The sequence below is a fragment of the Scyliorhinus torazame genome, chromosome 1 (assembly GCF_047496885.1).
Source record: "Scyliorhinus torazame isolate Kashiwa2021f chromosome 1, sScyTor2.1, whole genome shotgun sequence".
Taxonomy (NCBI): Eukaryota; Metazoa; Chordata; class Chondrichthyes; order Carcharhiniformes; family Scyliorhinidae; genus Scyliorhinus; species Scyliorhinus torazame.
Genome location: NC_092707.1, coordinates 288,373,749 through 288,388,982, shown reverse-complemented (window position 1 = coordinate 288,388,982; position 15,234 = coordinate 288,373,749). Strand labels below are relative to the sequence as shown.

Here is a 15,234-nt window from a genome sequence, read left to right as displayed (position 1 = left end):
TGCTGCCACATTTCCCCACACACATTTGTGCTACTGCCAGAACCTTATGACTTACAGCAGAACAACAATCACAGGGCGTGCAAGACTTACGGTTTGCAAGTCACATTCACTCCCCACCCCACACCTCTGGTCTGCATGATGTACCCACTGGGGAAATAATTTTTACGACTGGGGAATATAATCAGAATTTGGCTTTGTGCAACAAGAAACACATCCAGGAGAAGTTGAAGCATGAACAATTTTTCCAAAGTAACTTTCAAAACGGTCATCTCCCCAAACAACAGTAACTTTTATCAAGAGAGCAAACCACAGACACAGCTGAGTAAAGGAGGAGTAATGCCAGAACAGTACAATGTACAGACCCAGGCAGCACAGGTCACCATTCAGCCTCATGTGCTGGTGCTGACTCTTTGAAACTTCCCTCTTCTCTTTCCGTACAGCCCTGCAATATTTTTCCCTTCAGGTATTTATCCAATTCCCTTTTCAAAGTTATCATGGAATTTGTTGACTTTTAAGGTGCACATTGCAGATCACAACAGATCAGTGTCAAAAAATGTCCTCTCCAGCTCTTTTGCCAATTACCTTAAATCTGTGTCCTCGGATTACTGGGCCTCTTATCAATGGAAACAGTTTCTCTTCATTTACTCTATTGAAACCTCCATTTTTAACATCTCTATTAAATCTCCCAATCACTTCAAGGAGAACAATCCTAGCTTTTCCAACCTCTCCGCAGAACCAAAGACTTTTCTGGTAAATCTTCTCTGCCTCCTCTCTCCAAGGCTTTGACATCCATCCTAAAGTGTGGTGCCCACAATTGGGCTTATATTTCCAATTGAGGCCAAATCAATGCTTTATAAAGGTTTAGCATAACTTCAGAGTTTGCCACAGGCGCAATGCACTTTTCAACAGCCTTGATCTGTGAAAACCTATCTTTATTTGTTAATATATCCCAAATGGTCACATTAGTTGCATTTCTTGCATTTACATTTATCTGACACCACAAAGATTTGAAATTAATTATTCATATAACAGCATTATTACTCAAGTTTGAAGGAAAATCCTATATAAAGAGTTCTGAAATTTATAAACTTTTAGTTAAGCAAAACCTGGCCGGATGAGTTATAGGGCAGAGTGATCTGGAAGGAAGTCAGCACAGCGAAGTTCCGGGATTAGCACAGGCATCAGTTTGAGTTTTGCAGTGTAGGGCATGTAGCTAGCAGGGTTGGCTACTGGAAATCAACATAATCTACAATCGAGAGTGAGAGTACGATGGGACGAGGAAGTGAGCCCAGACAAAAACAAGCGTGGAGTGGTTTATAGGCTCCTTTAAGAGAACGCAGAGCTTGTGGAGGCAGAGACATTTACATTGGATATACAGGTTTCGGAGAGGTTACTTATCTAATCATTTTAGTTTTTGCAGCTTCATGACAATTCACTCACCTCAGAATTAACTTTAAGACAACTCTCACTAGCCTCCCCACAGCTCAAGTCTGCAGAGTGAACACCGTAGCAACTAGAAATCTTTTTATGGCTATTATGCAATTGTGCAGAATTATTTTGACTGAATATGATGGAATAGAGCAGAATGATTTTACATCATTTGATTAGTGAACAACACTAGAAAACAATTAGTTAGAAAGGAGAAAATAAAGGCTTAAAACATGTAAGAGCAGGAAAACTGACCAGTGGCTTGATGCTCAGCCAATGAAGATTTATCCAGTTAGAAATGGCATTTTACACAATTTGCAAAGTAAATAAACCCTTCAGCAATCAAATGACAAGCAGAAGACAACACAGACTGTCAAATTGTACATTAAAACACAACCATGAGATATTGAAACTGAGCAACAATTTAGTTTACCTTAGCTCTAGCCATAAGGAACTTAACACATCGGTCATGGCAGATGTCGGAAGCACTGTAGAGAAGTTCTTGAAGGTTATTTGCAACTCTGCCAAGTTCTAATTCTGTCAGTCTCACATCATCACTGGCCCTAAAAATAAACAGGAATTTGGTAAATTCTTCAATTCGCGGTTTCAGAAGAAGAAACAAAGCAGCAAGTTTTGTTGTGGGAAGATTGCTTCTCATTTCCCAAATACTTCTGCTCTTGGAAGTAACTTGCCACCACCACACATCTTCTTCCAACTTTGAGACGAGGGACTGGAGATGTGGAATTGCCCACTTTATTAGTATTCCACAACTGGCCCCACAGGTACACAATTACTTTTTGATCAGGAAACCAATCCATTTGGAGTACATCAAAAGCATTTACATCTCAATATTTACCCATGCAGGCCCCCATTTAAAAACACAATCATTCATTGCTAACAACCAGGATGTTGACAGTGCATATTCAGTGACGGCAATGCCACTATGTCATCGGGTGATGGTTAAATTCTCTCTTGCTGACTTCCGGGTGCGGCGATGACCAGCTAAGTCGCACGTTTCGGCAGCTCCCGTTGGAACGGACTTTTGGGCTCTTAATAGGAGCCCCAACGGCAATTTAAACGGCCAAAAACACTGCGGTAAACCAGAAGGGAATCCCCCCCGGACACGCATGGAAAAGGGAGAGGATAGCGGCCGGATTACGGAGGATCCTCTGGAGCAGCGGCAAGGAAGGGAAGCTCAAAGCAAGATGGCGTAGGAAGGTGGCCGGTTGTTATGGGGCCCGGAGCAACAAGAGGTCCTGTGGCGCTGTGTGGAAGAGCTGAAGAAGGAGTTGAAGGAGGAGCTGTTGGCCACGATATTACAGGCGATTGAAGGGCTAAAGGAGGAGCAGAGGACCCAAGAGCTGGAGCTTCGGGTCGCAAAGGCAAAGACTGCTGAAAACGAAGATGAAATACAGGGCCTGGTGGTGAAGGCAGAAACGCACGAGGCACAGCACAAAAGGTGTGTGGAGAGGTTGGAAGCACTGGAGAATAATTCGAGGAGGAAGAATTTAAGAGTCCTGGGTCTTCCCGAAGGCGCAGAAGGGGCGGACGTCGGGACATATGTGAGCACGATGCTTCACTCGCTAATGGGATCGGAGGCCCCGACGGGCCCTTTGGAGGTGGAGGGAGCCTATCGAGTTCTGGCGCGAAGACCAAAGGCTGGAGCAATACCTCGAGCTATAGTGGTGAGGTTTCTCCGCTACAATGACAGAGAGGCGGTCCTCAGGTGGGCGAAGAAAACTCGGAGCTGTAGGTGGGAGAACGTGGTGATCCGCGTATACCAGGATTGGAGTGCGGAGGTGGCGAGAAGGAGGGCAAGTTTCAATCGGGCTAAGGCGGTGCTTCACAAAAAGAAGGTTCAGTTTGGAATGTTGCAACCGGCGAGATTGTGGGTCACACACCAAGGGAAGCACCACTACTTTGAGACGGCAGAAGAGGCGTGGACATTCATTGTGGACGAGAAGCTGGAATAGTCTGGCGAGAGAAAGAGCTTCTGGGACAAAGTGGTGGGGTGATTATGTGGGGCGAGGAAGGGGAAGGGGAGGGGGGGGGGGGGGGGGGGTGATTTTTCAATTTGTTAATTCTGTGATCCTGTAACTTTTCTCTCTTCCCCATGTTGGGTGGGGGGGGGGGGGGGGGGGTGAAGAGTGTGAGGAACTGTGGGCGCCGGCCATTAGGGGCGGGGCCGAGTGGGAAACGCGGGCTTTGTTCCCGCGCTATGGTAATTGTGGCGGGAACAGGGACGCAGGAAGGAGGGGGCCTCGCCCAGTGGGGGCCGAGGACAAGGGGGGAAGCCGAGGTCAGCCAGAGTTCGCTGACTTCTGGGAGCAACATGGGGGGTGCAACTACGCTAGAGGGAGATCTAGCGGAGGGGGGGGTTAACTGGGTTGCTGCTGCTAAGGAGAAGGGGGAGCTGTTATGGGATGGGGTGGTCGAGGCGGGAGGGCACCGTCGGGGGGATATACGGGTACGTGGGAACCGGGTGAGGAGCTGGGTTAAAAAAGGGGATGGCTAGTCGACAATGGGGGGGGGTGGGGGCAGGTGTTTCATTCGGGTTTAGATGCGAAGAATAGGGGGGTGGCTATCCTAGTGGAGAAACGGGTACTGTTTGAGGCAAAGACCATAGTGGCGGATAGTAGGGGTAGATATGTGATGGTGAGTGGCAGTTGCAAGGGGAGGCGGTGGTTCTGGTGAACGTATACACCCCGAACTGGGATGATGCAAATTTTATGAGGCGTATGTTGGGACGTATCCCGGACCTGGAGGCGGGAAAATTGGTAATGGGGGGAGACTTCAATACAGTGCTTGATCCAGGGCTGGACCGGTCGAGGTCCAGGACCGGGAGGAGGCCGGCAGCGGCCAGGGTGCTCAAGGACTTCATGGAGCAGATGGGAGGGGTAGACCCCTGGAGATTTAGTAGGCCTATGAGTAAGGAGTTCTCATTTTTCTCCCATGTTCACAAGGTATACTCACGGATAGACTTTTTTGTCTTGGGAAGGGCACTGACTCCAAAGGTGACAGGGACGGAGTATACGGCCATAGCCATTTCGGACCACGCTCTACATTGGGTAGACCTGGAGGTAGGAGAGGAAAAAGAACAGCACCCACTCTGGAGAATGGATATGGGCTTATTGGCAGATGAGGGGGTATGTTTAAGGGTGAGGGGGTGTATCGAAAGGTACTTGGAGCTTAATGACAATGGAAAGGTTCAGGTGGGAGTGGTCTGGGAGGTGTTGAAGGCGGTGGTCAGAGGGGAACTGATATCCATAAGGGCACATAAAGGGAAGCAAGAGGGTAAAGAAAGGGAGCGATTGTTGAAAGAACTTGAGGGTGGACAGGCAATATGCAGAGGCACCGGAGGAGGGACTGTACAGGGAAAGACAAAGGTTACATGTGGAATTTGACCTGCTGACCACGGGTAAGGCAGAGGCACAGTGGAGGAGGGCACAGGGTGTACAGTATGAGTATGGAGAGAGGGCGAGTCGGCTACTGGCCCACCAATTGAGGAAGAGGGGAGCAGCGAGGGAGATAGGTGGGGTGAGAGATGAGGAGGGAGAGATGGAACGGGGAGCGGAGAGAGTGAACGGGGTGTTCAAGGCATTCTATGAGAGGTTATATAAGGCTCAGCCCCCGGAAGGGAAGGAGGGAATGATGTGTTTCCTGGATCAGCTGGAATTCCCGAAAGTGGAGGAGCAGGAGAGGGCGGGACTGGGAGCACAGATTGAGATGGAGGAGGTGGTAAAAGGGATTGGGAGCATGCAGGCGGGGAAGGCCCCGGGACCGGACGGATTCCCGGTGGAATTTTATAGGAAATATATGGACCTACTGGCCCCGCCTTTTTTTTTTGCTTCTACAAATATTTTATTGAAAATTTTTGGTCAACCAACACAGTACATTGTGCATCCTTTACACAATGTTATAACAACACAAATAACAATGACCTATTTTATAAACAAAAAAAAAAACCAAAAAAATGAATAAATAATAAATAACAAAAATGTAAACTAACCCTAATTGGCAACTGCCTTATCACAAGTAACACTCTCCAAAAATATAATTTAACAGTCCAATATATAATTATCTGTAGCAACGACCTATACATATTATACAGTATATATCAACAACCCTGAGAGTCCTTCTGGTTCCTCCTCCCCCCCCCCCGATCCTGGGCTGCTGCTGCTGCCTTCTTTTTTCCATTCCATCTATCTTTCTGCGAGGTATTCGACGAACGGTTGCCACCGCCTGGTGAACCCTTGAGCCGACCCCCTTAGAACGAACTTAATCCGCTCTAGCTTTATAAACCCTGCCATGTCATTTATCCAGGTCTCCACCCCCGGGGGCTTGGCTTCTTTCCACATTAACAATATCCTGCGCCGGGCTACTAGGGACGCAAAGGCCAAAACATCGGCCTCTCTCGCCTCCTGCACTCCCGGCTCTTGTGCAACCCCAAATATAGCCAACCCCCAGCTTGGTTCGACCCGGACCCCCACTACTTTTGAAAGCACCTTTGTCACCCCCATCCAAAACCCCTGTAGTGCCGGGCATGACCAAAACATATGGGTATGATTCGCTGGGCATCTCGAGCACCTCGCACACCTATCCTCCACCCCAAAAAATTTACTGAGCCGTGCTCCAGTCATATGCGCCCTGTGTAATACCTTAAACTGAATCAGGCTTAGCCTGGCACACGAGGACGACGAGTTTACCCTGCTTAGGGCATCTGCCCACAGCCCCTCCTCGATCTCCTCCCCCAGCTCTTCTTCCCATTTCCCCTTCAGCTCATCTACCATAGTCTCCCCTTCGTCCCTCATTTCCCTATGTATATCTGACACCTTACCATCCCCCATCCATGTCTTTGAGATCACTCTGTCCTGCACCTCTTGTGTCGGGAGCTGCGGGAATTCCCTCACCTGTTGCTTCGCAAAAGCCCTCAGTTGCATATACCTGAATGCATTCCCTTGGGGCAACCCATATTTCTCGGTCAGCGCTCCCAGACTTGCGAACTTCCCATCCACAAACAGATCTTTCAGTTGCGTTATTCCTGCTCTTTGCCACATTCCATATCCCCCATCCATTCCACCCGGGGCAAACCTATGGTTGTTTCTTATCGGGGACCCCTACAAGGCTCCAGTCTTTCCCCTATGCCGTCTCCACTGTCCCCAAATCTTCAGTGTAGCCACCACCACCGGGCTTGTGGTGTAGTTCCTCAGTGAGAACGGCAATGGGGCTGTCACCATAGCCTGTAGGCTAGTCCCCCTACAGGACGCCCTCTCTAATCTCTTCCACGCCGCTCCCTCCTCCTCTCCCATCCACTTACTCACCATTGAAATATTAGCGGCCCAATAATACTCACATAGGCTCGGTAGTGCCAGCCCCCCCCCATCCCTGCTACGCTGTAAGAATCCCTTCCTCACTCTCGGGGTCTTCCCGGCCCACACAAAACCCATGATGCTCTTTTCAATCCTTTTTAAAAAAGCCTTCGTGATCACCACCGGGAGGCACTGAAACACAAAGAGGAATCTCGGGAGGACCACCATCTTAACCGCCTGCACCCTCCCTGCCAGTGACAGGGATACCATATCCCATCTCTTGAAATCCTCCTCCATTTGTTCCACCAACCGCGTTAAATTTAACCTATGCAATGTGCCCCAATTCTTGGCTATCTGGATCCCCTGGTAACGAAAGTCCCTTGTTACCTTCCTCAACGGTAGGTCCTCTATTTCTCTACTCTGCTCCCCTGGATGCACCACAAACAACTCACTTTTCCCATTGTTCAATTTATACCCTGAAAAATCCCCAAACTCCCCAAGTATCTGCATTATTTCTGGCATCCCCTCCGCCGGGTCTGCCACGTATAGTAGCAAATCGTCCGCATACAAAGATACCCGGTGTTCTTCTCCTCCTCTAAGTACTCCCCTCCACTTCTTGGAACCCCTCAACGCTATCGCCAGGGGCTCAATCGCCAGTGCAAACAATAATGGGGACAGAGGGCATCCCTGCCTTGTCCCTCTATGGAGCCGAAAATATGCAGATCCCCGTCCATTCGTGACCACGCTCGCCATCGGGGCCCTATACAACAGCTGCAGCCATCTAACATACCCCTCTCCAAAACCAAATCTCCTCAACACCTCCCACAAATAATCCCACTCCACTCTATCAAAGGCTTTCTCGGCATCCATCGCCACTACTATCTCCGTTTCCCCCTCTGGTGGGGCCATCATCATTACCCCTAACAGCCTCCGTATATTCGTGTTCAGCTGTCTCCCCTTCACAAACCCAGTTTGGTCCTCATGGACCACCCCGTGACACATTCCTCTATTCTCATTGCCATTACCTTGGCCAGGATCTTGGCATCTACATTTAGGAGGGAAATAGGTCTATAGGACCCGCATTGTAGCGGGTCCTTTTCCTTCTTTAAGAGAAGCGATATCGTTGCTTCAGACATAGTCGGGGGCAGTTGTCCCCTTTCCTTTGCCTCATTAAAGGTCCTCGTCAATACCGGGGCGAGCAAGTCCACATATTTTCTATAGAATTCGACTGGGAATCCATCCGGTCCCGGGGCCTTTCCCGCCTGCATGCTCCTAATTCCTTTCACCACTTCTTCTACCTCGATCTGTGCTCCCAGTCCCACCCTTTCCTGCTCTTCCACCGTGGGAAATTCCAGCCGATCCAAAAAGCCCATCATTCTCTCCCTCCCATCCGGGGGTTGCGCTTCATATAATTTTTTATAAAATGTCTTGAACACTCCATTCACTCTCTCCGCTCCCCGCTCCATCTCTCCTTCCTCGTCCCTCACTCCCCCTATTTCCCTCGCTGCTCCGCTTTTCCTCAATTGGTGTGCCAGCAACCTGCTCGCCTTCTCCCCATATTCGTACTGTACACCCTGTGCCTTCCTCCATTGTGCCTCTGCAGTGCCCGTAGTCAGCAAGTCAAATTCTACATGTAGCCTTTGCCTTTCCCTGTACAGCCCCTCCTCCGGTGCTTCCGCATATTGTCTGTCCACCCTCAAAAGTTCTTGCAGCAACCGCTCCCGTTCCTTACTCTCCTGCTTCCCTTTATGTGCCCTTATTGATATCAGCTCCCCTCTAACCACCGCCTTCAACGCCTCCCAGACCACTCCCACCTGGACCTCCCCATTATCATTGAGTTCCAAGTACTTTTCAATGCACCCCCTCACCCTTAGACACACACCCTCATCTGCCATTAGTCCCATGTCCATTCTCCAGGGTGGGCGCCCTCCTGTTTCCTCCCCTATCTCCAAGTCTACCCAGAGTGGAGCGTGATCCGAAATGGCTATAGCCGTATACTCCGTTCCCCTCACCTTCGGGATCAATGCCCTTCCCAGCACAAAAAAGTCAATTCGCAAGTAGACTTTATGGACATAGGAGAAAAACGAGAGCTCCATACTCCTAGGTCTGCTAAATCTCCACGGGTCTACACCTCCCATCTGCTCCATAAAATCTTTAAGTACCTTGGCTGCTGCCGGCCTCCTTCCAGTCCTGGACTTCGACCTATCCAGCCCTGGTTCCAACACCGTATTAAAATCTCCCCCCATTATCAGCTTTCCCAGCTCTAGGTCCGGAATGCGTCCTAGCATCCGCCTCATAAAATTGGCATCATCCCAGTTCGGGGCATATAAGTTTACCAAAACCACCGTCTCCCCCTGTAGTTTGCCACTCACCATCACGTATCTGCCCCCGTTATCCGCCACTATAGTCTTTGCCTCGAACATTACCCGCTTCCCCACTAATATAGCCACCCCCGTTTTTCGCATCTAGCCCCGAATGGAACACCTGCCCCACCCATCCTTTGCGTAGCCTAACCTGGTCTATCAGTTTCAGGTGCGTTTCCTGTAACATAACCACATCTGCCTTAAGTTTCTTAAGGTGTGCGAGTACCCGTGCCCTCTTTATCGGCCCGTTCAGCCCTCTCACGTTCCACGTGATCAGCCGGGTTGGGGGGCTTCCTACCCCCCCCCCCTTGTCGATTAGCCATCCCCTTTTTCCAGCTCCTCACCCGGTTCCCACGCAGCTGTATCTCCCCCAGGCGGTGCCCCCCCGCCCATCCCCTCCCATACCATTTCCCCCCTCTCCCCAGCAGCAGCAACCCAGTAATTCCCCCCTCCCCCCCGCTAGATCCCCCGCTAGCGTAATTACTCCCCCCATGTTGCTCCCAGAAGTCAGCAAACTCTGGCCGACCTCAGCTTCCCCCCCGTGACCTCGGCTCGCACCGTGCGACGCCCCCTCTTTCCTGCTTCTCTATTCCCGCCATGATCATAGCACGGGAACCAAGCCCGCGCTTCTCCCTTGGCCCCGCCCCCAATGGCCAACGCCCCATCTCCTCCACCTCCCCTCCTCCCCCATCACCACCTGTGGAAGAGAGAAAAGTTACCACATCGCAGGATTAGTACATAAATCTCCTCTTTCCCCCCTTTTTAACCCCCCTCTTCGCCCCCCACATTCGCCCCACCACTTTGTTCAAACGTTCTTTTTAATAACCCGCTCATTCCAGTTTTTCTTCCACAATAAAAGTCCACGCTTCATCCGCCGTCTCAAAGTAGTGGTGCCTCCCTCGATATGTGACCCACAGTCTTGCCGGTTGCAGCATTCCAAATTTTATCTTCTTTTTATGAAGCACCGCCTTGGCCCGATTAAAGCTCGCCCTCCTTCTCGCCACCTCTGCACTCCAGTCTTGATAAACGCGGATCACCGCGTTCTCCCATTTACTGCTCCGAGTTTTCTTTGCCCATCTAAGGACCATTTCTCTATCCTTAAAACGGAGGAATCTCACCACTATGGCTCTGGGAATTTCTCCTGCTCTCGGTCCTCGCGCCATCACTCGGTATGCTCCCTCCACCTCCAACGGACCCGCCGGGGCCTCCGCTCCCATTAACGAGTGCAGCATCGTGCTCACATATGCCCCGACGTCCGCTCCCTCCGCACCTTCAGGAAGACCAAGAATCCTCAGGTTGTTCCTCCTTGCGTTGTTCGCCAGTGCCTCCAACCTTTCCACACATCGTTTCTGATGTGCCTCATGCGTCTCCGTCTTCACCACCAGGCCCTGTATGTCGTCCTCATTCTCGGCTGCCTTTGCCTTCACGACCCGAAGCTCCCGCTCCTGGGTCTTTTGTTCCTCCTTTAGCCCTTCGATCGCCTGTAGTATCGGGGCCAACAGCTCTTTCTTCATTTCCTTTTTGAGCTCTTCCACACAGCATTTCAAGAACTCTTGTTGTTCAGGGCCCCATGTTAAACTGCCACCTTCCGACGCCATCTTGGTTTTTGCTTGCCTTCCTTGCCGCTGTTCTAAAGGATCCACTGCAATCCGGCCAATTGCTCCTCCTTTTTTCATCCGTATCCAGGGGGGATTCCCTTCTGGTTTACCGCACAGTGTTTTTAGCCGTCAAAATTGCCGTTGGGGCTCCTATCAAGAGCCCAAAAGTCCGTTTCACCGGGAGCTGCCGAAACGTGCGACTCAGCTGGTCATCGCCGCACCAGGAAGTCCTGGCCCAGCTTTTGACGAGAACCTTTAATGAGGCCAGGGAAAGGGGGCAGTTGCCCCCGACTATGTCGGAGGCGACGATATCGCTCCTTTTGAAGAAGGAAAAAGACCCGCTGCAGTGTGGGTCCTACAGGCCCATTTCCCTTTTAAACGTAGATGCTAAGCTCCTGGCCAAGGTGATGGCGACGAGGATAGAGGACTGTGTCCCGGGGGTGGTCCACGAGGATCAAACTGGGTTCGTTAAGGGGAGACAGCTGAACACGAACATACGGAGGTTGCTAGGGGTAATGATGATGCCCTCACCAGAGGGGGAGGCGGAGATAGTGGTGGCGATGGACGCCGAGAAAGCATTCGACAGAGTGGAGTGGGACTATCTGTGGGAGGTGCTGAGGAGATTTGGTTTTGGAGAAGGGTTTATTGGATAGGTACAGCTGCTGTATAGGGCGCCGGTGGCGTGTGGTGTCACGAACAGGCAGAGGTCTGACTACTTCCGTCTTCATAGAGGGACGAGGCAGGGGTGTCCCCCGTCTCCGTTACTGTTTGCATTGGCGATTGAGCCCCTGGCCATAGCACTGAGGGGCTCCAGGAAGTGGAGGGGAGTACTCAGGGGAGGAGAAGAACACCGGGTATCATTGTATGCAGATGATTTATTGCTGTATGTTGCGGACCCAGTGGAGGGGATGCCTGAGATAATGCAGACATAGGGAGTTTGGGGAGTTTTCGGGGTACAAATTGAATATGGGGAAGAGTGAGTTGTTTGTGGTGCCTCCGGGGGAGCAGAGCAGGGGAATAGATGATTTACCGCTGAGGAAGGTAACAAGAGATTTCCGGTACTTAGGGATTCAGATAGCCAGGAGTTGGGGAACCTTACATGGGCTTAATTTAACAAGATTGGTGGAACAGATGGAGGAGGATTTTAAGAGATGGGTCATGGTGCCCCTGTCACTGGTGGGTAGAGTGCAGGCGGTCAAAATGGTAGTCCTCCCGAGATTCCTTTTTGTGTTTCAGTGCCTCCCGGTGATGGTCACAAAGGCTTTTTTCAAGAAAATTGAGAAAAGTGTCATGAGTTTTGTGTGGGCCGGGAAGACCCCGAGAGTGAGGAGGGGGTTCTTGCAGCGTAGCAGGGATAGGGGGGGACTGGCACTACCGAGCCTAAGTGAATACTACTGGGCCGCCAATATCTCAATGGTATGTAAGTGGATGGGAGAAGGGGAGGGAGCGGCGTGGAAGAGATTGGAGATGGCGTCCTGCATAGGAACCAGCCTACAAGCACTGGCGACGGCGCCGTTGCCGTTCTCCCCGAAGAAATACACCACAAGTCCAGTGGTGGTGGCAACGCTAAAAATTTGGGGGCAGTGGAGACGACATAGGGGAAGGACGGGAGCCTCGGTGCGGTCCCCGATAAGAAATAATCTTAGGTTTGTCCCGGGGAGAATAGATGGGGGATTTGGAGCATGGCAGAGAGCTGGGGTTGTGCAACTGAGAGATCTGTTCGTAGACGGGACGTTTGCGAGTCTGGGAGCGCTGACGGAAAAATATGGGTTGCCCCAAGGGAATGCACTTCGGTACATGCAACTGACGGCTTTTGCGAGGCAACAGGTGAGGGAATTCCCGCAGCTCCCGACGCAGGAGATTCAAGATAGAGTGATCTCAGGGACATGGGTGGGGGATGGTAGGGTGTCGGATATATACAGGGAAATGAGGGACGAGGGGGAGATTATGGTGGATGAGCTGAAGGGGAAATGGGAAGAAGAGCTGGGGGAAGAGATTGAGGAGGGGCTGTGGGCTGATGCCCTACGTAGGGTAAACTCGTCGTCCTCGTGCGCCAGGCTAAGCCTGATACAATTCAAGGTTTTGCACAGGGCGCATATGACCGGAGCAAGGCTCAGTAAATTTTTCGGGGTAGAGGATAGGTGTGGGAGATGCTCGAGGAGCCCAGCAAACCACACCCACATGTTTTGGTCATGCCCGGCACTGCAGGGGTTCTGGGTGGGGGTGGCAAAGGTGCTTTCGAAGGTGGTGGGGGTCCGGGTCGAGCCAGGCCAGGCTGGGGGTTGGCTATATTCGGGGTTGCAGAAGAGCCGGGAGTGCAGGAGGCGAAAGAGGCTGATGTCTTGGCCTTTGCGTCCCTAGTAGCCCGGCGAAGGATATTGCTTATGGGGAAGGAAGCCAAACCCCCGGGCGTGGAGACCTGAATAAATGACATGGCAGGGTTTATAAAACTAGAACGGATAAAGTTCGCATCAAGGGGTTCGGCTCAAGGGTTCACCAGGCGGTGGCAACCGTTCGTTGACTACCTCGCAGAACGATAAAGGAAATGGGAAGGTAACAGCAGCAACCCAGGGGGGAGGGGGGGGGGGGGGGGGGGGGGGGGGGGGGGGGTCCTCAGGGGTGTTTTTGTATAGATATTTGTACTTGGTTATGTATATTGGATTGTTTGATTTTATTTCTGGAGAGTTAGTATTTTTGTTATGGCAGTTGCCATTTAGTTTATATATTATTTATTTACTTGTTAAAACGGTCACTGTTATTTATATTGTTTTATTGTTGTTTTTTTTTAATAAATATTTTATTGAAAATTTTTGGTCAACCAACACAGTACATTGTGCATCCTTTACACAATATTATAACAGCACAAATAACAATGACCTATTTTTTTATAAACAAAAAACAAAAAATGAATAAATATTAAATAACAAGAATGAAAACTAGCCCTAATTGGCAACTGCCTTGTCACAGGTTACACCCCCCCCCGCCCACCCCCCCCCTCCCCCCCCCAAAAAATCCTGGGCCGCTGCTGCTGCCTTCTTTTTCCCCTTCCATCTATCTATCCGCAAGGTATTCGACGAACGGTTGCCACCGCCTGGTGAACCCTTGAGCCGACCCCCTTAGGACAAACTTAATCCGCTCTAGCTTTATAAACCCCGCCATGTCATTTATCCAGGTCTCCACCCCCGGGGGCTTGGCTTCCTTCCACATTAGCAATATCCTGCGCCGGGCTACTAGGGACGCAAAGGCCAAAACATCGGCCTCTCTCGCCTCCTGCACTCCCGGCTCTTGTGCAACCCCAAATATAGCCAACCCCCAGCTTGGTTCGACCCGGACCCCCACTACTTTTGAAAGCACCTTTGTCACCCCCATCCAAAACCCCCGTAGTGCCGGGCATGACCAAAACATATGGGTATGATTCGCTGGGCTTCTCGAGCACCTCGCACACCTATCCTCCACCCCAAAAAATTTACTGAGCCGCGCTCCAGTCATATGCGCCCTGTGTAATACCTTAAACTGAATCAGGCTTAGCCTGGCACACGAGGACGACGAGTTTACCCTACTTAGGGCATCCGCCCACAGCCCCTCCTCGATCTCCTCCCCCAGCTCTTCTTCCCATTTCCCTTTTAGTTCATCTACCATAGTCTCCCCTTCGTCCCTCATTTCCCGATATATATCTGACACCTTACCATCCCCCACCCATGTCTTTGAGATCACTCTGTCCTGCACCTCTTGTGTCGGGAGCTGCGGAAAATCCCTCACCTGTTGCCTCGCAAAAGCCCTCAGTTGCATATACCTGAATGCATTCCCTTGGGGCAACCCATATTTCTCCGTCAGCGCTCCCAGACTCGCGAACTTCCCATTCACAAATAGATCTTTCAGTTGCGTTATTCCTGCTCTTTGCCACATTCCATATCCCCCATCCATTCCCCCCGGGGCAAACCTATGGTTGTTTCTTATCGGGGACCCCCCCAAAGCTCCAGTCTTTCCCCTATGCCGTCTCCACTGTCCCCAAATCTTCAGTGTAGCTACCACCACCGGGCTTGTGGTGTAATTCCTCGGTGAGAACGGCAATGGGGCTGTCACCATAGCCTGCAGGCTAGTCCCCCTACAGGACGCCCTCTCTAATCTCTTCCACTCCGCTCCCTCCTCCTCTCCCATCCACTTACTCACCATTGAAATATTAGCGGCCCAGTAGTACTCACTTAGGCTCGGTAGTGCCAGCCCCCCCCTATCCCTGCTACGCTGTAAGAATCCCTTCCTCACTCTCGGGGTCTTCCCGGCCCAAACAAAACCCATGATGCTCTTTTCAATCCTTTTAAAAAAACCCTTCGTGATCACCACCGGGAGGCACTGAAACACAAAGAGGAATCTCGGGAGGACCACCATCTTAACCGCCTGCACCCTCCCTGCCATTGACAGGGCTACCATATCCCATCTCTTGTAATCTTCCTCCATCTGTTCCACCAACCGCGTTAAATTTAACCTGTGCAGCGTGCCCCAATTCTTAGCTATCTGGATCCCCAGGTAACGAAAGTC

The 15,234-nt window shown here is 51.0% G+C and overlaps 1 protein-coding gene across 1 annotated transcript in view; it reads right to left on the bottom strand.

Annotated features, from left to right (window-relative positions):
- The window catches only part of vps54 (VPS54 subunit of GARP complex), a 161,738-nt gene that overhangs the window by 65,716 nt on the left and 80,788 nt on the right, over window positions 1–15,234 (bottom strand). The window contains 1 exon segment of the mRNA XM_072507135.1: window positions 1,862–1,991. Coding sequence (XP_072363236.1) covers window positions 1,862–1,991 — 130 coding nt within the window.